Raw genomic sequence first — 25,858 nt, 5'->3', positions numbered from 1 at the left:
CACTTCCTCCTACAGAAAGATTTTTTTTGTGTTAAAAAACTAGCTGGTAAGTTTTATTGTAGAAGGTCACGGCATAAAATAACAACCTACAACTCTGTGAATAAAGTGAGAAGTACTTTTCAAATGAATTCAAGTTAAAATGTTCAAATTTCAATACATTATAGAGCTGCTAACGTTTGCTGTAAAAATCATTTTTGTTTGGCGAGAATGTGTTTAAAGTGGGTAACTGAAACTGGGTTTCATTCAATGAAGAACACCATGAGCTTTTCCTGATAAGTTTATTTATTTATTTAATTTTTTTTTTTTTTACTTATTTTCCAAAATTGTATACCACCTGCTTTGAATAAACTGTCATCCAAGGTGGTTTGCAGTGGAAAACATAAAAACATAGTAAAATACAATATAACAACAAACTTAAACATTACAAAAGATAAAACAAATTATCATCAAAAATAAATTAATCAAGACAAAAACAAAATATAGTATCAACTCTGTAATCTGTAGCTCACCTCTCTATAGGATTCTTCCTAATGCAGCAAAAAAGGGAGTACCATGGGATGCACTCAGGTGTCCTTCGATAACTTTGAAATCTGTGCATGCTAACCATGCATGCACTAAAAAATGTGATAAAATTCAAATTTTGCAAACTTTTTTTGAGGGGCCATCTCAGAGTGGAGAATAGGTATTCCTGCACTAAGTAGTTAGCACATCTACATTACTACATGCTAATTGGTTAATACAAAGATAATATACAGTAGCCCTTACCACCTGGCAGAAATTGCTCCCATTGTAATTTTTAAAAATGGCCACACACCAGGGGAGTAACTACGTGGGGCCACGGGGGCTTGGGCCCCCATAGATTTGGCCCTGGACCCATCTGCCAATGACCCTCCCGACCCCCCCTCCTGCTGTCAACCTGCCGTTGCCTACCTTTGCTGACGGGGGACCCCAACCCCCACCAGCCGAGGTCCTCTTCTTCCTTTGTTCTGTTTTTGAGTCTGACGTCCTGCACGTTGTACGTGCAGGATGTCAGACTCAGAAACAGAATGAAGGAAGAAGAGGACCTCGACTGGTGGGGGTTGTGATCCCCCGCCAGCAAAGGTAGGCAATGGCAGGTTGACAGCAGGAGGGGGGGGTCGGGAGGGTCATTGGCAGAGGGGTCCAGGGCCAAATCTATGGGGACCCAGGCCCCCGTGGCCCCACGTAGTTACTCCCCCAGTGTGTGGGCAGCGGCGCTGGGGGGGCTAAAATGTGCCCCCCCACCTCGGGCTCTGGACCCCCCTCCCGCCGAAGTCTGGCTATGCCCCTGCCACACACTAATGGCAAATTGGCACATGGCTATTAATGCAAAAAATAGAAAAAAACCATTTTTATGGCTGCAACAAAAGTGGCATTAGTGTGCAGGAAAGACCCGCATAAGGGCAACTTAAGGGGCCCTTTTACCAAGCTGCAGAAAAAAGGGCCCTGTGCTGGCAGTGGGGGCCCTTTGGTTCAGCAGGGTTGGTGCCTGCTGCTCTCTAGAACAAGGGGATAAAATCTTGATCTAGGCCTGAGTCTGGCCAAGGGCATTTAGGGGTATCCAACCTAGAGTGAGACCTCTTCCCTACCCAGCCCAGATCTCAAAAATTTCAAATTGTTTCCACTGAAAAGTTAATATAGGCATGTGATTATATTGTTATTTGAAATATTACACTCGGATGAATTGATTTAACTCCACAAACATAATTTGTCTTCATAAAACCATCTTTTTGCAAGATATTACCTAGAGATCAGGAAACAATCCTTGTCTCTTCCTGGATGTCGCCATATCTGTATAAAGAAATTCACCCAGCCTCTCTGCTGCTCCGGATACTGGGGACCAGACTGCCTCGGTAAGTTCACTTTTCAATATATACAATATTGTGGATGTACAAATGCAATATTATGGCTTCTCTCATTCTACATAAACAGAGGGATCACTCTGCATTGAATAAACAGTTCCATTCAAGAAGTGTTTGTCTATTGGGCCAATGTATTCTGGTTCTGTTATTCACCACAGAAATGTCAGAAATGTTTGATCGATACAGACAGAAAGATGACAGAATAGTAAGCAATAACTATCAATTTGAAATTCTGTCTGGAGAGGCATTTAAAGAAGAGATCTGTGGTATAGTGAAGTCTCTACATATACTGAGTACCGGCATTGATTGTTTTGCAAGGTCTTATTTACTTATTTAGGGGTCCTTTTACTAAGCTGCAGTAAAAGGTGGCCTTGAGGGGGCCTGCCCCCCACACTTTGGGCTCAGGCCCCCTGCAACATTGCAGCACTCATTGCAGGAGCTGTCTGCTGCCCTCTGCTATCTGTTCTCCCTTTCTCAACCCCACCTCCCAGTGTCTGGAATCATTCTCTCCCCTCCTTTCTTCCTCCCTCCCCCCCCCCCCATGCATCTCTCTCTGCCTCCTTCCCCCCCCCCCCCCCCAACGCGGTCCTCCAGAGTCCTGGTGGGTGACCAACAGAGACAGTGAAACAGATTTCCTATACTGGTCCTGCCCAGGCCTTTCCTCTTTCACATCCAACCATGGTAACTTCCTTAGACTTATGATCACAGCATTTGATTTGATTGATCACAATTTTCTTTTAAATAGATTATCGGATATTGGAATCACATCTACCACTCTAAACTGGTTTCAGTCCTATTTGTCCAATCGATCATTTTAAATTTGTAATAATAGTACCTACTCAGCAGGGGCGTAGCCAGACAACAGATTTTGGGTGGGCCTAAGCAAGAAGTGGGTGGGCACCAATTGTTCTTCCCCCACCCCCAACCACCATCCAAAAAATATCTCAGCTGGTGGGAAAACACTTCTTTCCACCTTGGCAGTCTGCAGCAGGCATGCGCTGAAAAATGAGCGTGCTCAGGTGCCAGTATTGTGGAGAGTAGCATTTTTGTTACCATCAGGGGGAAGTCTTCAGCTGGCCGAGCCTGGGATCCTCACCAGCTACCGCTAAACGTGTGCTACTGTTGGGTGGGCCTGAGCCCTAAATGGGTGGGCCCTGGCCCACCCAGGCCCACCTGTGGCTACGCCACTGCTACTCAGATATAGCTCCCATCAACCTTGGGGTTGTTCTTGCCCCTCTATTATTCAATCTTTTTAATCTCCTCTCATCTCTCTAATTCAAACTAGCGGTTGTAGCCCATATTGTTATGCAGACAATATTCCAATCCTCCCCACTCAGTTCTTGCCTTAGCCAGGTTAGTGCCTGGCTAGAAAATCATAAGCTTTTCTTGAACATTGCCAAATGTGACGCCATTCATTTTCCAAATCCAGATAGTCAAACACCTCCCTCTATTCAAGGGTATTCACTGTCCTTCTCCGAGAAAGTAAACATTCTGGGTGTTATATTTGACAGCAAATTGACATTCAAGCCGCAAATCGATAAAGTTCTACATTCTTCCTTTCGTGCATTACAGTGAATCAAATTGGTTATATGTTATTTATCTTAATCTTGTTTGTGTTCACTCATTCTTTTCTTACTCATTACACATACTGATTACTGTAATTCTCTATGTTCTGGTTTTCCACTTTCTTTACTAAGAGACTACAACTAGCACAATCCACAGACATTAAACTATTGTATGGAGCAGAGAAATCTGACCATGTAACACCCCTACTCCAAAGAGAACATTGGCTCCCTATATCAGGGAGTACAAATTATTAATATCAAACATATAAAAAACAAGTGACCAACTCACCCGCAAATGCGCAGTAGAGACTTCCCTCTCTATCCCGCCCTCGTGTCAAGACGTGATGACGTCAGAGGGTGGAACAGAGAGGGAAACGGACGCTGCCGGCCTGCCGCTGCTGCTGGAGAGCTTGGAGACGAAGGAAAGGAACATCGCTGGTGCACCAACCTCCACCCTCCTCCCCCATCCCTGACATCATCGCCGCCGCCGCTCCCTCCCCCCTCCGTATCGGGCCTCCTGCACTGACATGACAGCGCCTCTCACCTCCGTGGAAGCGCTGCCTGCAGTGCTTTCACATGGAGGTGAGAAGCGCTCTCATGTCAGTGCAGGGGGCCCGATACGGAGGGGGGAGGGAGCGGCGGCGAAGAGGGTAGCTGGACATGGGGGGAGGGCAGGGGGGAGAGAGAAGGGTTGCTGGACATGGGGAGAGAGCAGGGCAGAGAGGAGGGTTGCTGGACATGGGGGGAGGGCAGGGGAGAGAACAGGGTGGGGGGAGGCCAAGGGAAATAGGAGGGTTGCTGGATATGGGTGGAGGGCAGGGGATACAGGAGGGCTGCTGGACATAGGGGAGAGAGCAGGGTTGCTGGACATGGATCGGGGGAGGGCAGGGGAGAGAGGAGGTTTGCTGGATATGGAGGTGAGAATTACAAATCTCGCCCGTTTTAACGGGCTTAACGGCTAGTTAGTACGTAAAGGATTAACCCCGTCAGCACCTGCTTATCTATCAGATTCTCTCGTTCCATATGTTCTGTCTTGTGCTTTACGTTCTTCTCAGTCTACAGCTTCACCTACTTTCCCTAACACAGATCTGTCTTGATGTCTCCGGTGAAACAGCTTTCAGTTATGTAGCCCCAAAACTTTGGAATACTCTGCCATTTGATATTTTGAAAACACTTCTCAAAACCTGGTTATTCTCATGCACTTTCTCTGAATAGATGAGTTTCTTTTTTTTTTCTTGGTACTTTTGTATTTTATTGATTGTAAATCACCTTGATGTGTTATTACGAGTGGCGGTATATCCCAGGATGCAATGGGCGGGGCTGGGCGCCGCCATTTTGCGGCGGCGGCGACTGGAAGAGGAGGAAGGTAGGCTGCGTCCCTCCTCCAACTAAAGGTAGGGGGGCCGGGAGGGGGATTGTCACTACTACTATTAGTACTACTTAAACTTATCCTCACGGACCACCAGGGATTGGAAGGACAATGCTGGGGGGGGGGGGGGGTTGGGGTGGGAGGGTGGGAGAGGGTTTGGCCGGCGGCAGCCACTTGACATTTTCTGGGGGTTTGGGGGGGCTGGAGACCCACCGGATCGCCAGCCCTCCCTGAACATGGGGGGGGTGGGATCATCAGGGGGACCGGAGGTCCACCGGATCTCCAGCCCCCCTGTTCGCATTTGCTTTGAGGGGGAACGGGGGCCTGCCAGCATGCACCTGCATGCTGGACAGGGCTCACCATTCCTCCCCAATGATCGGCAAACCCTAACGCCAGCTCGGAGCTGGCGTTGAGTTTGCCTCGGCCAGCGACCCAATCTTTGGCGCGCTGGACGCTGATCATTTGGGATGAATGCGTTAAGCGCTGATTAGCATGCATTTGCAGGCTACTTGTGCTATGAGCCCTCGAGTGCGTTGTTTCACGCGCTCGAGGGCTCTGATCATGGGTTGGCAGCAAACTCCGGCGCTAGTATGGCGTTAACAGCCTCTAGCGCCGGAGTTTGCTTTTGATCATGAGGGCCTAAGTGCATCACTTTGCATTTCTTCGCATTGAATTTTAATTGCCAAACCTTAGACCATTCTTCTAGCTTCTGCAGATCCTTTTTCATGTTTTCCACTCCCTCCTGGCTGTCCACTCTGTTACAAATTTTAGTATCGTCCGCAAAAAGGCAAACTTTACCTTCTAACCCTTCGGCAATGTCACTCACAAATATATTGAACAGAATCGGCCCCAGCACCGATCCCTGAGGCACTCCACTACTTCACCTTTCCCTCACAGTGCATACTTTTATATATTTGGGGGGAGGGGGTAATTTTAGAAGCATCATGTGTGCACAAAAATGCCTTAATCAAATTACTCCTATGGAACACTAAGATCTGAATGCCAGTCAAGACACCACAGTCTTATAAATTCCCAAGAACTTCTTTGCTTTGGGGTCCTTTTACTAAGGTACATAGGTGCCTTCGAGCTTCCAATGCGCATCAAATTGGAACTACTGCCCGGCTATCGCGTGCCCCGGGCAGTAATTTCATTCTTGACACACGACCAAAACACATGGTAGAAAATATTTTCTTTTTTCTACCGTGTGGTGCTTACCCAACGGTAATCAGCAGTTTACACACATGACGCTTACTGCCTGGTTAGCGTGTGAGACCTTACCGCAAAGTCAATGGGTAGCAGTAAGGTCTCAGGCCTTACTAGACGCAAGCTGGTTTTAATTTTGGAGCATGTCCATTTTCGGCCACAAAAAAAGGCCTTTTTTCTGAGGTGCGCTGAAAAATGACCCTGCACGCATTTGAAACACCAGAGCAAGCCACTTTTCGCTGCACCTTCGTAAAAGGGCCCCTTTTTTAATTAACTCAGCAAAAATTATATTGCATCCATACTTTAATGTTAACTTCATGACCTTTCAACAAAATCTTTTCACAACTGATTTCCTCATCAGCCGTACTTCAGTTTAAAAAGTATCTGGATAGAGTTAATGAGTTGCTCTTAGTTCTGTATTTTGATGCCAATTTAACACAACAGCAAACTATTCCAGGTATTTGGAGCCTCATAGAAATGTCCCAAGAGGACCACATCCTGCCAATCCACTTTAAGAAAAAGGACCTAGTAGTCTATTAAATAGCAGATACATTTCCACAATTGTTGCAGTACAAGCAATGAGAACATTTTGAGAAAGGCAAATTCAGGAACCTGTCTATAATGAGTTGGGCAAGTTCATCTCTGTCTCTCATCTTCCAGACAACTCCTAGAAGCACACCTTACTGCTCTGTTTAACTAGAGGCGACTCAACATCCCCCCTTCTTCTGGAGTCACACCTAGCCAGTTGGGTTTTCTGGGTTACCACAATGAATATGCTTGAGATAGGTTTTAATACAGTAAGTTTCATGCATAATCACTGTGATAATCCTGAAAATTCAAATGGCTAGGTCTGCCTCCACGAGCGAGTAGAGAAGCATAGTAACATAGTAACATAGTAACATAGTAACATAGTAGATGACGGCAGAAAAAGACCTGCACGGTCCATCCAGTCTGCCCAACAAGATAACTCATATTTGCTGCTTTTTGTGTATACCCTACTTTGATTTGTACCTGTGCTCTTCAGAGCACAGACCATATAAGTCTGCCCAGCACTATCCCCGCCTCCCAACCACTAGCCCCACCTCCCAACCACCGGCTCTGGCACAGACACAGACCGTAAAAGTCTGCCCAGCACTATCCTCACCTCCCAACCGCCAGCCCTGCCTCCCAACCACCGGCTCTGGCACAGACCGTACAAGTCTATCCAGCACTATCCCCGCCTCTCAACCACCAGCCCCGCCTCCCAACCACCGGCTCTGGCACAGACCGTATAAGTCTGCCCAGCCCTATCCCCGCCTCCCAACCACCAGCCCCGCCTCCTGATCTTGACTTAGAGGTCTTCATACACACTAGTCAGTATATATTAAAATATAGACATATTCAGGGGTACAGAGAATTATAAAATTTGTCATCTATATAGACGATTGCAAGATACAATTTATTTTTTGTAGGAAAGCACACGGCTCTGTTATTTTACAACAATGGGCATCTCCTACGTCATTAATGTCAAATTAGAAGCTTCATGGTTCCTAAAATGTTCGTCAAGCTCATAATTCTGATTAGTTAATTAATAGCAGTCTATTGCCTTCATAAAGCTACCTGACATCCTGGAATGTATAAAGAACTTCTCTGAATTCCTTATGAAAGGACACTGTAGTGACAATGGAAGACTGTTCACTTCCTTCTAATAAACTTCCTGACCAGAAAAGGGGCGACTTGTGAAAATCAAGGCCTGGTCATTGTTTCTACTGTCACTTGACGGAGGACAAATAGGGGTAGTCCTGATCACAATCTGTTCAGACACTAGAGGAAAACAATTCCTTCCTGTGGCTGAAAAAAAAAAATCGCTGACTGGCCATTGAGGGTGATGACAGAATAAGCCCACCATATCACCGACATTTCCTTCAGAGATAGGATACGTTATGGTAGAACAGATGTCACTTTTCCCCTCTTGTGAAACACTGCTGATTCTGGGGAACAAAGGCATAATACATTAGGTATAAGCTATCGTCCATCAGAAAGTCTTGTTCATGTGTGTCTATTTTATTTGTGTAGGGATAATTTTATTATAGGGTTCCTAGACTAATAGGACAGGAAGGAACCTATTATTATTTTATAAAGACACGTGGGCACCTAGATGTCTTTTTTTAAAAAAGCACAAATTCTACAGAAATACCCCCAAATTCTATATATGGCATCTTAAGTTGTATGCACTAAGGGGTCCTTTTACTAAGCCAGGGTAGGCTCTATGCGTGTACAGCGTGCGCCAAAAGGAAACTACCACCAGGCCAGCGTGCCCGCCTGGTCATAATTTCAGATTTGGCTCATGCCCATAATGCATGGATGAATTATTTATTTATTTCCTCCTACCCACGCTGTCTGTGGCAGTAATCGGCATTTGGTGCATGCCAACCGGTCACCGCACGTATAGCGCATGAGCCTTTACGGCTAGATCAATGAGTGGTGTTACGGGCTTAGGCTGGTTTTGAGCGTGCGCTGGTTTCATTTTTACCGCAGGCCCTTTTCCCATCCCATTAAAAATGAAAAAAACATTTTTTGTAGATGCGGTAAAAACTGGCCGGGTATGCGCCCAATGCATGCGCCTACACTACCACAGGCCACTTTTTACCGTGGCTTAGTAGAAGGACCCCTAATTTGGCCATGTGGCCAAACTGTATACACAACTTAATTGATTAACAAGCCAATCAGCGCTGATAATTGGTACTGAACAACCAATTTGCGACACTAATTGGCTTTAATTAGAATTTACATGCACAACCTTATAGGCATATTCAGTAACAATGTGTTCAATTAGTTCAGTTTGCAGATCGGTCACCCTGTTGTTTTCTTGTAAATTCTAATGTGCACAGCTGAAAAGGGTCACGGCCATGGGCGTGGAATGAGCGGGTTGTGGGTGTTTCAAATAACTATGCACACCATTAGGGAATACACCAGATCTGCACCTAACTTATGCATCCAGCTTTTCCTACATAAGCACAAAACTATGGAACGCACTACCAAAAGCTGTGAAAACAACCTATAACCACCTAAACTTCTGGAAATCACTATAAACCTACTTGTTCAAAAAGGCATACCCTACCGACCCTACTTAAATACCTGAACCCTGCAACACTATGAAACCAAAGAACGTAATGGATATAACTTAACTCTTCCTCTATACGATTCCCTAATTATGTTTGTTCCACAAGAACCTTATTCTACCATAACATCACTGTGTAACTGTTTATACCGGAATTGACGAATGCCTTTAAGGTACCATGTAAGCCACATTGAGCCTGCAAATAGGTGGGAAAATGTGGGATACAAATGCAACAAATAAATAAATAAACTTAGTTGCAGGTATTTAGGCCTGGTTTTGCGCCTAAATTTTAGGTGCAAGAACGGCACATGCGCACATTCTATAAAGTATGCCTAATTGTAGGCGTAGTTTATAAAATTGCGCTAAGTGCAGGATTTTTTACTGATTTTTCAGGCACCATATATAGAATTTGGCCCATAGTGCCTAGTTGTGGCACTGACATGTACACCTAATCGGGAGCAATTCTGAATGCTAGTGCATAGTTTATAAATTACACGTATAAATCATGACTGTGCCCATGCTCCACCCAGCCTCCTACCCTGAGATGCCTACGGTTCGCTTACATACTGGTATACACTCCAGGGGCGTAGCTAGGTGGGGCCACAGGGGCATGGGCCCCCACAGGTTTAGCCCTGGTCCCCTCTACTTTCGATTCCCCTGCCACCAACCCTCCCCCACCACTTTTGACACTCCCCCCCCCCCCCCCCCACCGCCACCAGGTACCTTTGCTGGCGGGGTTCTCCAACCTGAAGCCTTCTTCAGTGCAAAGGTACCTGGCGGCGGCAATGGGGGAGGGTCGGCGGGGGGGTTAAAAGTGGCAGGGGGGTTGGCGGCGGGCTAAACTGTACCCCCCCCACCTCGGGCTCTGGACCTCCCTCACATCTGTAACAGCTCACTTACATATCTAAAATAGCATTTTAGGAGGAAAATTGGTTTACAGAATTACCCTGTATAAGGGTAATTTCATAAGCCCTCTTTGCATGCGTAAATAGGCTCTTATGAAATACTGACTGGCATAAAACTGATGATGTACAGAGACTGAGTTTGTCCGGAATGTGAGTGGTGTTTGCAAGTACATGCAAAGGTAATAAATAGATATAAAACAAAACAGAGAAAAGAAAATAAGATGATACCTTTCTTAGTGGACTAACTTAATATGCTTTTTGATTAGCTTTTGAAGGTAACCCCTGCCAGCTGAATCAACGCCGCTATACATACCTTGGCTGGCAGGGGTCCCCAACCCCCACCAGCTGGTCTCTGGCACCACCACATTGCCTGCCCTGCTCTCCCTTCCCCTCACATCTGGCACCCTCATTTTTAATGAAATTGAACATGTGCACGTACTCAGTTTCACTAAAATGAGCGCGCCGGACCGTGTGGGGAAGAGAGAGCAAGACAGGCAATGCAGTGGCGCTGGAAGCCAGTGCTGGACGAAGGCTTCAGATGGTGGGGGTTGGGGACCCCCTGCCAGCCAAACCAGTGACCCAAAACAAATTTGGGGGGACCCAAGCCCCCATGGCCCCCCGTAGCTACGCCACTGATGCATATAAGAGAGCGAGTTATTTTAATCAGGATTTATTTTTTCAGTGTGGAAGAACATCTGACACTGAGCAGAATCTACCTATGTTCTACAATATTCACTTGGTATAGAGAATTTTGTAACGATCTTACGTAAACATTGGCGCACATTGGCTTTACACCTTGTTTTAATCAAAAGTATTTGAGGGTTGCCAATAAGCGGGGACATAATTTAAAAGAGATAATCTGTCCAACTGACATCGATCAACTTACCTCTTCAAACAAGCCTACCCAAAGGACCCGTCCTAATTCTCAAACATAATTCCACACCATTAGTATTACCCACACTCCAATCCCTTCCCCACATCTCTTATTATTGACCTACTCTATGTAATTATGTCATCTCTGCGACACTTTGTTCCATACTTTGTATCATCTCTGCAGTGGCGTACCAAGGGGGGGTGGGGGCAGTCCGCCCCGGGTGCACGCCGCTGGGGGGTGCCGCGGCGCGCGCCTGTTGCCCTGTTTCAGTCCGATTTCGCAATTCGCATGTGTTCACTGCTCCCTCTGAGTCTGCCCCGGGGGGGTGTCATTTTGCCAGGGGGGGAAGAGGTGTCATTTCGCCAGGGGGGGGTCGCGCTGCACCCAGGGGGGGCGCATCGGTGATCCGCCCCGGGTGTCAGCTAGGGTCGGAACGCCACTGCATCTCTGTGATACTTTGTACCACACTTTGTAAGCGCACTGAACCCACTCTATGTAATTATGTCATCTCTGTGATACATTGTTTCCATACCTGTATTATCTCCGTGATACTTTGTACCACACTTTGTAAGCCGCACTGAACCTGCTATCGAGCGGGAAAGAGCGGGGTATAAATGCTACAAATAAATAAATTTGAAATGCAGCAAAGGCAGCATTTGGGCCATCTCAGGAGAACCTCAAGGTTGTTTTAAGGATCCCATTAAGCCAGAAAAAAAGAGGCCAGATGCAAAGAAATTAAGATCATATTCCAAACAAATCATGCAACACAATATACATAAAAGCTCATATAAATGTTATTTATTGAACCATACATAAATAAGTAAATAAATAAATATGCATCAAATTGATAAAAAAAATTCTCACCCTACAGCCTGCATCAGGGGTAAAAGGTAGAATTTCTAAAAAAAAAAAAACCAAAAGCATAAACATTCCTGTCACCAAACTTATACTATAAACATTTTAAAAATCGATAAAATATATAAACCTTATACTTGTAGAATTGTATACTACTACTACTTATCATTTCTATAGCAGTACTAGACGTACACGGCATTGTACACTTGAACATATAAGAGACAGTCCCTGTTTGACGGAGTTTACAATCTAATCAGGACAAACAGGACAATTGAGCCTGCCATGAGTGGGAAAGCGCGGGGTACAAATGTAACAAAACATAAGGGAATTACTTAAGGTGGGAATGATAAAACAGACATGGGTACTGAACAAGTGAATAGGGGTTAGGAATTAAAAGCTACATCAAAAAGATGGGCTTTTAGTCTAGATTTGAAGACGGCCAGAAATAGAGCTTGATGCACTGATTCAGGAAGTCTATTCCGGGCGTATGGCACAGCAAGATAAAAGGAATGGAGTTGGCAGCGGTGGAGAAGAGTTCCCCGGGAGGAGTGTAGGGAGAGATAAGAGTGGAGAGGTACTGAGGATCTGCAGAGTGAATGCACTTGTAAATCAATGAGGAGTTTAACCTTTATGCAGAAATGGGACAGGGAGCCAATAAAGTGACTTGAGGAGAGGTCTAATGTGAGCATAGTGACCAATCTGGCTTACACTAGACATTGAGGTAATATCACATTATCTGCAGCTCCTGTGACCTTAGATTTGCATCTGTTTGACCAAATCATGATGTATTGTTTTGCAGAACACACAACAGTGTCAATTGTACTGGATTTCACAGTATTTGCATTGTTCAGAGACTACATTTTTACATTTACTTTCCTTTATGGAATAGGCTTTGCTTAGGCACTTGTAGGCTTCCGTTTACAGATTTGCCCTCATACTCCCTAATTCTATAAACTTGCACACTCAAATTTCCGACTATCGTGTAAATTTGCACAGGTAAACTATAGAATAAGGTCAGTTGCACACATAACTTAATCCAATGATTTCCTGTTAATTGGAGTTATGAGCCATTTTGGATATACTTGACCTTAATTGGCACTAATTAGTTATGTGCACAACTAAAAATTGGCAAGTCACTTCACTGGCTCCCTATCCGTTTCCGCATTCAATTCAAACTTCTCTTATTGACATATAAGTGCATTCACTTTGCCGCTCCCCAGTACCTTTCCACTCTTGTCTCTCCCTACGCCCCCCCTCGGGTACTCCATTCCATTGATAAATCTCTCTTATCTGTCCCCTTCTCCTCCACTGCTAATTCCAGACTCCGTTCCTTTTATCTTGCTGCACCTCACACCTGGAATAGACTTCCCGAGCCTGTGCGTCTAGCCCTTTCTTTGGCCGTTTTCAAATCCAGGCTAAAAGCCCACCTCTTTACCACTGCTTTTGACTCCTAACCACTGCTTACTTGCCCTGTCCTTTTTATCCTCAGCTCTTTATTCCCTCACCCTTAATTGTTCTGTCTGTCTGCCTGTCTTATCTAGATTGTAAGCTCTTTGAGCAGGGACTGTCTTTTTATGTATGGTGTACAGAGCTACGTATGCCTTGTAGCGCTATAGAAATGATAAGTAGTAGCAGTAATAGTAGTAGATGCTCATTGGAATATTATACGCATCTACATGGTTAGCGCATGCTAAAACGCTAGTGCACCATTGTAAAAAAACTCCCATAGGGGTCCTTTTTCAAAGTCTCAGTAAAAAGTGTCTGGCGGTAGTGTGGGTGCATATTTTGTGCGCGCGCTGGACCACGTTTTACCGCAGCTGGGAAAAAGGCCATTTTTTTAACAGGCCGGGAAACGGGCGTGCGCAAAAATTAAAACTAGTGTGCGCCTATTTATAGCCTGAGCCCTTACCACCAGCCATTGACTTAGCAGTAAGGGCTCACGCGCTACCCCCACGGTAACCGTGGAGCGCATGCCAACATGGCCATGCTGCCAATTACCGCCAGGAATGCTCCCTGCAGTAGAAAATAGAAAAATATTTTCTACCACAGATTTGGTGCATGCCAAACTCAGAATTACTGCTGGGCACATGTGCTACCCTGGTGGTAGTGCTGATTTGGCGTGCACTACCCACATGGTAGCCCTTCCGTGGCTTTGTAAATGGGTCCCGTGGTGGGGCATAATCGAACGAAAACGTCTATCTCCATGGGCGTTTATCTCCGAGAACGGGTCCGTGAAGGGGCGGACCAAACCGTATTTTCGAAAAAAATAGACGTCCATGTTTTATTCGACAATTTGTGAGCTGGGCGTTTTTGTTTTTCAGTGATAATGGAAAATGAAAGCGCCCAGCTCAAAAACGAATAAATCCAAGGCATTTGTTCGTGGGAGGGGCCAGGATTCGTAGTGCACTGGTCCCCCTCACATGCCAGGACACCAACCGGGCACCCTAGGGGGCACTTTTACAAAAACAAAAAAAAAGGTAAAAGAGCTCCCAGGTGCATAGCACCCTTCCCTTGTGTGTTGAGCCCCCCAAATCCCCCTCAAAACCCACTGCCCACAAGTCTACACCATTACTATAGCCCTAAGGGGTGAAGGGGGGGCACCTACATGTGGGTACAGTGGGTTTGGGGGGGTTGGACGACTAAGCATTAAGCAGCACAATTGTAACAGGTGGGGGGGGATGGGCCTGGGTCCACCTGCCTGAAGTCCACTGCACCCCCTAACAACTGCTCCAGGGACCTGCATACTGCTGCCAGGGAGGTGGGTATGACATTTGAGGGTGAAAATAAAAAGTTGTGAAACATCATTTTTTGCGGTGGGAGGGGGTTAGTGACCACTGGGGGAGTCAGGGGAGGTCATCCCGATTCCCTCTGGGGGTAATCTGGTCATTTAGAGCACTTTTTGGGGCCTTATTCGTGAAAAAACAGGCTCCAGGAAAAGTGCCCTAAATTCTAGCTACAAACGCATACTTTTTTTCCATTATCGGCGAAAGGCGCCCATCTCTGTTCGGGTGATAACCATGCCCCAGTCCCGCCTTCAGCACGCCTCCGACATGCCTCCGACACGCCCCCGTCAACTTTGTACGCTTTCGCGATGGAGTGCAGTTGAAAACGTCCAAGTTTGGCTTTCGATTATACCGCGTTATTCGTTTTTGTGAGATAAACGTCCATCTCCCGATTTAGGTCGGAACTTGGGCGTTTTTCTCATTCGATTATAAGCAGGATAGTGCACAACTTCAAGGGGGCCATGGAGGGACTTGGGCAGATTGAGGGCATATCTAGCAGCTATGCTCGCAGGTTATTTAATACATACATAGTAACATAGTAGATGACGGCAGAAAAAGACCTGCACGGACCATCCAGTCTGCCCAACAAGATAATAGAAATACTATCATTTACCTATAGTTAGGCACAAGTATTTATGCCACACATTTGCTGGCATGAACAGCTGCCATTATCAGCAGAATAGCAAGGGTGGGATGGTGGGGGCGGTCCGCCCCGGGTGCACGCCGCTGGAGGGGTGCAGAGAGCAGCCACACACCTGTCATCTCCGCTGTTTCCCTGCTCCCTCTGCCCCAGAACAAGTTACTTCCTGTTCCGGGGCAGAAGGAGCAGAGAGCCAGCGGAGCCGACAGCCGCGCGGCTGCTCCCAGCAGCCAAGAATGCACCCGGGAGGGGTTAATGCACTGAGAGGGGGGGTGTCATTGCGCCAGGAGGGGGTGTCGTGCTGTACCTGGGGGGGGTGCCCATCGGCGATCCGCCCCGGGTGACAGCCGACCTAGGAACGTCACTGGCCATTATAGAATTCATGCTTAGGAGTGAATTCTGTACTCGGAGCCAAAAAAATCAGTTCAGAAAAAAGTGCTGTCCTATATAAGCTGCACTTAAAGTTAGGCACAGTTTCTAGATTAGAGCTTATGCCTGGGAATCACACCTAACTTTTGGCGTGGACATTTGCACCAACTAAAATGTGGTGCAAATGTGCATGCCTACATTAAGCATGTATCCTTGCTATTCTATAACAATGTGCATTAATTTTGGGAATGCCTCCATTCCCCACATGACCTCCCATTTCCATACCCCCTTCTTCATATCACATGTAAAAATTAGGCACAAATTTACACTTGTAAATTCCAATTAAATCTAATTAGTACCATAATTGCATGTGAAAAAGCTAATTATTGGTGCTAATTTGTTCATTATCCAATTAAATTGCACATGCAAATTGGGTTCACACCCCAATTTGCTTTCACAATTTTTAGCAGAATTATGGGGTTAGTGCACATCATCCCAGCACCTAAATTTCGGCAACTGTTTGAGAATTTACCCCACAGTGTACACTAGAAATATGAAATAAATAAAAATGAGAAACGTTGCACGCCTTTAAATATTACCATAAATTTCAGCTTTAGTTCTATAAGAGGGGTTTGGATTAGCTGTAAACTGACATAGAACTACTACTACTATTTAGCATTTCTATAGCGCTACAAGGCATACGCAGCGCTGCACAAACATAGAAGAAAGACAGTCCCTGCTCAAAGAGCTTACAATCTAATAGACAAAAAATAAATAAAGTAAGCAAATCAAATCAATTAATGTGAACGGGAAGGAAGAGAGGAGGGTAGGTGGAGGCGGGTGGTTACAAGTGGTTACGAGTCAAAAGCAATGTTAAAGAGGTGGGCTTTCAGTCTAGATTTAAAGGTGGCCAAGGATGGGGCATGACGTAGGGGCAAGTACCTGGCAGAAACCCAAATAGTAGCAACATCCCATGTAGAACCCCAAAGAGTAGCAAGATTCTAGAATTCTAAAGAATAACAAAATTCCATGCAGAATTTCAAAGTGTAGCAACATTCTATATAGAATCCCAAAGACTAGCAAGATTCCATTCAGAATTCTAAGTACATAAGTATTGCCATACTGGGACAGACTGAGGGTCCATCAAGCCCAGCATCCTGTTTCCAACAGTGGCCAATCCAGGTCACAAGTACTACTACTACTACTACTACTATTTAGCATTTCTATAGCGCTACAAGGCAAACGCAGCGCTGCACAAACATAGAAGAAAGACAGTCCCTGCTCAAAGAGCTTACAATCTAATAGACAAAAAATAAAGTAAGCAAATCAAATCAATTAATGTGAACGGGAAGGAAGAGAGGAGGGTAGGTGGAGGCGAGTGGTTACGAGTCAAAAGCAATGTTAAAGAGATGGGCTTTCAGTCTAGATTTAAAGGTGGCCAAGGATGGGGCAAGACGTAGGGGCTCAGGAAGTTTATTCCAGGCGTAGGGTGCAGCGAGACAGAAGGCGCGAAGTCTGGAGTTGGCAGTAGTGGAGAAGGGAACAGATAAGGATTTATCCATGGAGCGGAGTGCATGGGAAGGGGTGTAGGGAAGGACGAGTGTGGAGAGATACTGGGGAGCAGCAGAGTGAGTACATTTATAGGTTAGTAGAAGAAGTTTGAACAGGATGCGAAAACGGATAGGGAGCCAGTGAAGGGTCTTGAGGAGAGGGGTAGTATGAGTAAAGCGACCCTGGCGGAAGACGAGATGGGCAGCAGAGTTTTGAACCGACTGGAGAGGGGAGAGGTGACTAAGTGGGAGGCCAGCAAGAAGCAGATTGCAGAGGTCTAAACGAGAGGTGACAAGGGTGTGGATGAGGGTTTTGGTAGAGTCAGCCTTCCTATGCTGTGTAAGGACAGCAGGATCATTTATTTCTTTGTGAAAATTTCTCAAAAGAGAAATGCAGAGGCACCATTTCCTAAGAACTTGGTGGCCTGAGCACAGGAATTGTTGATTTGGTCTACACAGCATGTGATAATTTATCAGACTGCTTACAAATCACTTTTTTCTTTTTTCATGCAAGGGCTGTATGAAAACAAGAGACAAAGATGATAGCTGTGCAAAGGAAGCTTCTCTGGGGTCAGCAAATAATGTATGATAACGCCAGATTTACTATCGCTTGGTTTTCCTGCTTTTGAATTCTTACCTATTGAGCAACAACACTGGAAGAAAGGTGTCATCAGCGTTGCAACTGAAGTTAGGAAATAGAAAGCTCGATGAATGTGTGCAGAAATTTAGTCTGATCTTGATTTGTGCAGAGACATACTGTAATAAATGTAGCTCTGCATGCATGGGCAGCTTGTCCCCTGGGGGAGAGAGGACTGGATAATTCTGTAGGTGTAAGAGCTGGAGGTGGTGGGGTGGGGAATCTCTGCTTACCTTCAAGGCCCTAGTTCATGGGACAATAATTCATTCTCTCAGTGTCTCGCTCTCTCACTCAAGCACTCATTCACCTAGGGATCCTTTTACAAAGGCATGCTGAAAAACGGCCTGCGGTAGTGTAGACGCGTGTTTTGGGGGTGCGCAGAATCATTTTTCAGCGCACCTGTAAAAACTGCCTTTTTAAAATTTTTGCAGAAAATGGACGTGCAGCAAAATTAAAATTGACGTGTATCCATTTTGGGTCTGAGACCTTATCGCTAGCCATTGACCTAGTGGTAGAGTCTCACACGGTAACCGGGCGGTAATGACCTACGCGTGTCAAATGCCACTTGGCGTGTGTCCAATACGTGCGTCCGAAAATAAAAATTATTTTTCACATGCGTATATCAGACGTGCACCAAAAATGAAATTACCGCAAGAGCCACGCGTTAGCAGGGTGGTAACTCCATTTTGGTGCACATTGGGCACGCGTAGACACTTACATGGCTTAGTAAAAGGGCCCCTTAATGAAAAAAAAGGCACCGTTCCCTCCTGAAACTATGATTTACAAAATAATATTATTCAGTATGTGCCCGAATATATGCTAGATATGATCGAACTAGCCCCAAGAAATACAACCCTGGAAACCAGAGGTTACTTGCTTCTTCACCTACCCAGTTGCAGAAATAAAATATACAAAACCATATACATGGTTGGATTTAATTACCTAGGCTCCAAATGGTGAAACTCAATACCAAGGATAGCAAGAAGCATCAGCAACTATCTCCAGTTCAGAAAAGATCTGAAAACCTATCTCTTTAAAAAAAATTCTACAACTAAGGAACTAAATCGTCAAAGAACTTTCTGCTTCCTATCTGTAAACCCTCACTTCTAGTTGATTCTTAATTGTCAATAACTTCCTGCAATAAATCAGTATTGCAACTTCCACCCGGAAGACAATTGTAAACAATCATTGTAATTTAGACCAGAATGTAAATTGTAAGCCGCTTTGAACTGAAACTTGTTTTGGATAATAATAGGATACAAGAATAAATAAATAAAATAATAAACAAGGTACAATAAGGGCTATATATAAGGGCTGCTAACCAGAAAAGTGCTAGTAAGAGAGATATTCAGCAGCACCAACCAGATGGTGCCACTGAATATGTCCATAGCTGCCGAGAGGGGGGGGCAGGGGGGACAAAATTCCCCGGGCCCGGCGCCGCAGTCCCACCCGCCCTCCGTCGTCGACCGTCTGCCCCCTGCATTGGAATCGCAGTCTCACCTCCATGAAAGCAGCGCTGCAGGCAGTAGAATGCATCCCTTCAGCCCTCCTTCACTCCCTGTGTCCCGCCTTCATCTGACATAACTTCCACGAGGGTGGGACATAAGGAGGGAAGGAGGGCTGAAGGGAGGCGATCTGCTGCCTGCAGCGCTGTTTTCACGGAGGTGAGGCTGCGATTTCAATGCAGGGGGCCCAGCCCGGTGGCGGACGGAGGGGGAGCAGTGGCGGCAGCCTCGGGGGGGTGGAGGGGGGAGCAGTGGCTGCAGCGATCTCGGGGGGAGCAGTGGCAACCTCGGGGGTGGGGCAGCGAGGGCGGCAGGGACGGGGCTCCGGGGGTGGCCTTGCCCCGAGCCCAGCCCAGTCTCTCGGCGGCCCTGAATATGTCCTCTGACTACCTTAGCCCTGTCTGGACAGTGCCTGGACAGAACTCTGGGGAACCAGAGGTTATTTGGCAGGAGAGCGGTGTTCTGGGGGCAGAGGTGGGGAGGATCCAGGAATTATGCGGGTGCTGCCAATATTCAGTAAATAGGCTGAACTCTTAGTGGCAGTACTGCAAGACTACTTTTAGTGGCAGGGAGGTTGACATTGTACTGTTAGGGGGGGCGGTGGACTGAGGGCAGGGGGTTGATGTGCTGTTGCAGGGGGTGAGGGAGAGGGTTGGTTGTTGGAGTGCTGATGGGGAACATGGAGTGATTGGAATCTGAGGGATGTTGGTACAGATGGCAAAATCGCCATCCGCACTTGTAGTTGCCAGTGCTTTACACATATATAGCCCTGAGGGATCATGTTCATTTTGCGCAGGTCCATATTTGTAGAATCATTGTTGCCCCTGTACATGCCAGCAATTACACATGGCATTGTCAGTCTTAATATAGGGATTTATTAAAGGCTCTGGGCCAGCAGAGCCTTTGGCAAAATACTGGGGAACTGAGCGCATCCTGACCTAGACATCTCAATTCCCTTCTCCACGATGGACATTAAAATAATCTATTTCATGTCCGTAGCTATCATGTCATAATACAGAGGGTTCTATCTTTATGTATCCTATTCCTGCAAGCCCCCTGTGAAGAAACAGTGTTTTGGGTCTGTAAAATGTATTGAATATTTTCCTGCCTTGATTATGTCCTGAAGTGTATTTCTCATATTTGACCAGCAGGTGGTGTTTCTTTGCTGTAAAGCTGTTACAGGGAACTGAATGTTCTTTTTCTTTAACACAAGTAGGAAGCATACAGCAGTATACTTTTAAATCTTGTTGATTGGGCTCTGAATGGCCCAGGAGCTCATGTCCTTTAGAGTGTACTGATTTTGCCTACAGTTTTAGCCTGGGAGAAAAGAGAGACACAATGAATTATATGTCCTGATCTTCCCAGGTACTATTTAGACAGTATACAAATGTTTAGTTAGTGTTATAATTGATCCATATTTCAGTTACCTTTGCAGAATACTAGTTTAGTGCAGATCTCGCAAATAATGTCAGGTGCTGGATTTATGCATGCTGAAACCTGTTTTAAAGCCTGCACCCAACTTAGGCACAGATCTGACATTATTCTGTAATATCATGCCTAACTTCTGCGAATGCCCCCTGATCCGCCAATACTCCTCCCACAGTTATGACCCTTTTGAGTTGTGTGCTATGAAATACAAGCACGCATGGTATAGAATAGTGACTAGGGCAGATGACTGTGTAACTCCTAATTACTGCCAATTAAGTGCCAATTAATTCTATTTATCTCCAATAATTGATTGTTAGCACCAAATTGACTAATTAGTTTAGGTGCACATCTCGAATCTGTGCCCAAATTTGGATGACCTATATAGAAACCGGAAGTACATGCATAAATGACCAGAATATTGGCATAAATGCATATACATGCATACATGGCAATATTTCAGCTAAGCGCTACTTTATAGAAAGGCACCAAAACATGATGTTGCTTAGTTTGAGGATGGGACCAAACATGGCTGAGTCTGGGTGGAGCCTGAGCAGAGCGCACAGTTACATTCATACAGTGGCGTTCTTACGGGGGCTGACACCCGTGGCGGATCGCTGATGCGCCCCGCCCCCCGGGTGCAGCACCACCCCCCCCCCCGGAATAGCATGACGACCCCCCCGGTGAAAAAAACCCCGATCCAACGGCGAACCCCCCCCCCCCCGGGTGCACGCCGCTGGGGGGGGGTGCCACGCGCCTGCCGGCTCTTCGTTTTCATGCTCCCTCTGCCCCGGAACAGGAAGTAACCTGTTCCGGGGCAGAGGGAGCATGAAAACAAAGAGCCCACAGGCGCGCGGCACCCCCCCCAGCGGCGTGCACCCGGGGCGGACCGCCCCCACCGCCCCCCCCCCCTTGGTACACCACTACATTCATAAATAATAGAAGACTGTAATTTACACTCATGTTTTAGCAATTGATAGAAGCGTTCGTTGGAAGTAGATTAACATGTTATTTGGATAAATTTTCAATACTTCATGATTCTCAATTTGGATTCAGGAGTAATCACTCAGTAAGTCGTGGTACTCAATCTTTGCTACCTCAATTTGACGTCTCTGGGGCATTCGATACTGTGGATCATTCTGTTCTGCTTGGAATTCTTAAGGAGTTTGGAATCTCCGGTACGGTATATATTGTTTTCAGGATTTTCTAAAAAAGCGTAGTTATTTTGTTGTGAAAAATTTAGATCTTGGGTTCCAGTATGTGGGGTTCCACAAGGGTCACCGCTTTCTCCTATTTTATTTTATATTGTCATGAGCACTTCTAGTTCTATTTCTTTATCATCAGGAACATAATTGTTATCTTGTCCTGACGATACATTCATTTGGCTTCCTGTACTGGACAGTTTAGAACTGACCCACTTAGCTATGTCATCCGGTATTAATAATTTAAAATCATGGGCTACAAGGCATATACTGATGCTTAATGCTGATAAGACCAAGATTCTTTGGTTTAGCGATACTTCACAAATTGTTCCTGCTATGATTCCGTTAGACTAATCTCAGTCTCTTCCTGTGACTCAGACATCCCGAGTTTTAGGGATTATTTTTGAATTCACTTTATCATTTGAACCACAAATTAGCAATCTGATGAAAAGGGTGTTGTTGTTTTTTAAATTGAGGCAGTTAAGAACAATTTGGCCTCATTTTGATGCTAAATATTTTGCACTAGTGGTACAATCTTATATACTAGCCGTTGAGCCTGTGAAAACGGGCTAATTTTGGAATGGGGGGGTTCCGAGCCCCCCCCCCCGCCCCCCCCCCCCAGAGTCGCTACCGCCGCCCCTCCACCGGGCCCGAGCAGCACTGTAAACTTACATCAGCACGCAGCAGCAGGCACATCAGCAAAGCTGCCGTCGGGGCGGGCTTCCTTCTCTGCCTGTGTCCCGCCCTCGTGTGACGTAATGTCGGCGAGGGCGGGACAAAGGCAGAGAAGGAAGCCCGATGGCAGCTTTGCTGATGTGCCTGCTGCTGCGTGCTGATGTAAGTTTACAGTGCTGCTCGGGCCCGGTGGAGGGGCGGCGGTAGCGACTCTGGGGGGGAGGGGCGGGGGGGGCTCGGAACCCCCCCATTCCAAAATTAGCCCGTTTTCACCTTGGGCAAGTCACTTAACCCTCCATTTCCTCAAAGCTTAGATTGTGAGCCCTCTAGGGACAGAGAAAGTACCTACATATAATGTGTACAGCACTGTGTAATAGTAGTAGTAGTAAAATTCTTATGCTATATTTTGTAAGAATCTTAAGATTATCCTATTTGATAAATACTTGTTAATCTAAGTCAAAGATCTATATCTGTTATATTTAATTTTTGTCAGGTACTAATGTTTTATTGTACTTCCTAGTCTTATTGTAAACTGCTTTGGACTCTATTGTGGTAATGTAGCAGTCGAAAAATGGCAGATTAGATTAGATAGAGGAGATAGAGGTATGAGCATTTAACCATCTCTATGGCTGGCATAAGTGCTAGCACCATAATTTACTTTCTTTTGTAGACTACAGCCCTGACATTGAGACAGCGGGAGTTAGACCGGCTAACTACCGCTGTTGGCAGCGAACCCCAAAATTCAATGCTGTGGCCATATTCGGCCACCAGCATTGAATTTCTGGGGGGGGGGGGGGGGGGGGGGGGTTGGCACTGCTAACATATTCATTGGCTGACTGGTTGGGTTCTAGAAGCCAAAGATAGACCTGCTATTTACTCAGCCGCTGAAAATTAATGGTAACCAGCTATGTCACATGACATAGCCGATGACCAGGCTTGCTGCTGACTTGGATATTCAGTGGGAGATAGCTGATTATCTCCTGCTGAATAACGGCAGATAGCCAGCTTGAGGGTATTTAACCGTCCAGTTGCCGTTCTTGGCCAGTTAAATATGTTTGAATATCAGGCAGTAGGTGCCTAAAGAAAGACATACAATTGCCCTCTGTGGGGGTAACTCAATGAAATGGGTGTAACATTTATGCACCAAATATGTCCATAAATGATTAGAACAATGGTATGTACATATGTGTGCACACACCGACAAAGAGGATAATATCCTATGAAACTGAATCCACAAAAGCCAAAAAAGTAGGGAAGGGAAGTTGGCCAACCAAATAACTGATGTAGTCCAGTGGTAGGTTCCACCAATTTTATTAAGCAGATATCAAAGACGATACAGGCTCAGCATGGAACTGTGTTTCAGCGATAAGGCACCTGCTTCAGGAGTCAGTATATCTGTATCTCTTACGAACACTAGCCACCCAATATTTAGCACTATTTAACTGGCCAGGAACAGATCCAGGTCGGTTAAATAGCGCTTAACTGGCTATCAATGAATATTCAGTGGGAGATATCATGTTGTCGCCCACTGAATATGCACAGTCAGTGCTTAGCGGATAACCAGCTATATTGCGTGATGTAGCCAGCTACCCGCTAATATTCAGCACATGGCCTATCTTTGGCCAATTTCAACTTAACCGGCCAGTGCTGAATATTGACTTCACCAGTTAAGTTGAAACAGCCAAAAATCAATCGGATATTCAATGCTGGTCACCGGAAACGACCCAGTACTGAATCGACCTAGGGAGACAACCCGGCTAACTCTCGTGGTCTGAATATCAACTCCTCGGGCTTTAAAAAGACAAGCTGAACTTCTAAGAGCCGAAGTGTCAATGTGGAGAGCACACTGCAGTCCAATTTGGTCTTATTAAAGCCCTAGTGCTCAAATGAGACACACATAAGAAATACTGACTCCTGAAGCAGGCGTCTTATTGTCGATTATATCAGGAATTTGGCTGCTCAATATCCCTTCCCATCTTGTTTGGCATGTACACACATGTGCACTTATGCACATAAATATCAATTTTCTGCCTAAGTGCTATTCTGTAAATATGTGGGTATCTTTGGCATTTAAGTGCAAGCACAAGTAAGCTCTTTGGCTGCATAAGTGTGTATCTAATCTATTACACTAGTACGCTCTAAAGGTAAATAAGTTACTACTTTTATTATCAAATGCGCTCCAATCAAGCACTCTCTAGGCACCGGTGTTTAGATGTTGTGTTGACCTCCATTGCCTTCCATGTAGTCTTGGTCATTTCCTATGAAGAAGGTGAGGGTACAGCCAGTACCTCCCCCATGACCTGCCCCCACCCCACTACTGCCAGATGCCAGTATTCCTGCATCTAAAATCCCAGTGGACGTTGGAGCCAACTTTTCAAAATGCTTGAGGGCACTACACACACCACAAATGAATGCTCTCTCATCAAACTAATAGTGTTTGATCAATATTAGGGGTGCTCAAGCACCCACAGAGCTGGCAGCTATACCAGTGGATATTTTAGGGTACCTTTTTTCCTACATGAAGCCTTGGGTGGAACTTTTGATTTGGTCAAGCAGTCGATAAAGAGATGGAATAAATGTATATTATTGTTGTTTATCAGTCTAAGCCAGGAGTTCCCAAACTTTTTTGGTTCGCGGCACCCCACCCCCAAGGCCACATGGGTGTCCGCACCCCCCCCCCCCAGCCCAGCCACAGGGGTTGCCGCACCCCACTCCCCCAGCCACATGGGTCTCCGTAGCACCCCCCAGGCCACATGGGTGAACGCACCCCCCAGGCCACATGGGTCGTCGTACCCCACTCCCCTGGCCACATGGGTCTCCACACCCCTCCGCCGCATAGATCTCCACACACCCCCACCACATAGGTCTCCATTTTCCTTTCCTTGCAGCCCCCTCCTTTCACACCAGCACACCTTCCAGCATCGCTCCTACCTTCCTTCCTGCAGGGTCCAGGATCCCCACCACCACCACCACCACCATTTAGTTCTCCCTTTCCCTGTAGCCCCCTTCTTTCACACCAGCACACCTTCCCCGAACCCAGCATCACTCCTACCTTCCTTCCTGTAGGTTCAGGGCTGCTGCTGCTTCCTTCTCCTTCCCCCACCTCTGCTGCAGTGCTTGCAGCTTACATTTTTGGGTCGTCCGCAATTCACACAGGCACTCCGGTGCCTTCCCAGTCTGCTGCATCCGGCCCTCTCTGATTCAGCTTCCTGTTGTGAGTGCTGGACGGGGGGCAGAGGGAAGTCCCCACCGTGCCTGAAGTGGCAGATACTGGACCTGCGGGAGGAGAAAGTAGGGAGCGAAGCACCGCAGCACCCCTGA

General features: G+C 46.1%; 1 protein-coding gene across 1 annotated transcript in view; it reads left to right on the top strand.

Annotated features, from left to right (window-relative positions):
• STAB2 (stabilin 2) overlaps window positions 1-25,858 on the top strand; it is a 270,647-nt gene that overhangs the window by 7,750 nt on the left and 237,039 nt on the right. Inside the window, exon 3 of the mRNA XM_030214413.1 lies at window positions 1,756-1,871. Coding sequence (XP_030070273.1) covers window positions 1,756-1,871 — 116 coding nt within the window. The remainder of the gene's footprint in view (window positions 1-1,755; window positions 1,872-25,858) is intronic.

Source organism: Microcaecilia unicolor, chromosome 9, assembly GCF_901765095.1.
Source record: "Microcaecilia unicolor chromosome 9, aMicUni1.1, whole genome shotgun sequence".
NCBI classification, from domain to species: domain Eukaryota; kingdom Metazoa; phylum Chordata; class Amphibia; order Gymnophiona; family Siphonopidae; genus Microcaecilia; species Microcaecilia unicolor.
This window is presented reverse-complemented; position numbering and strand designations above follow the sequence as displayed.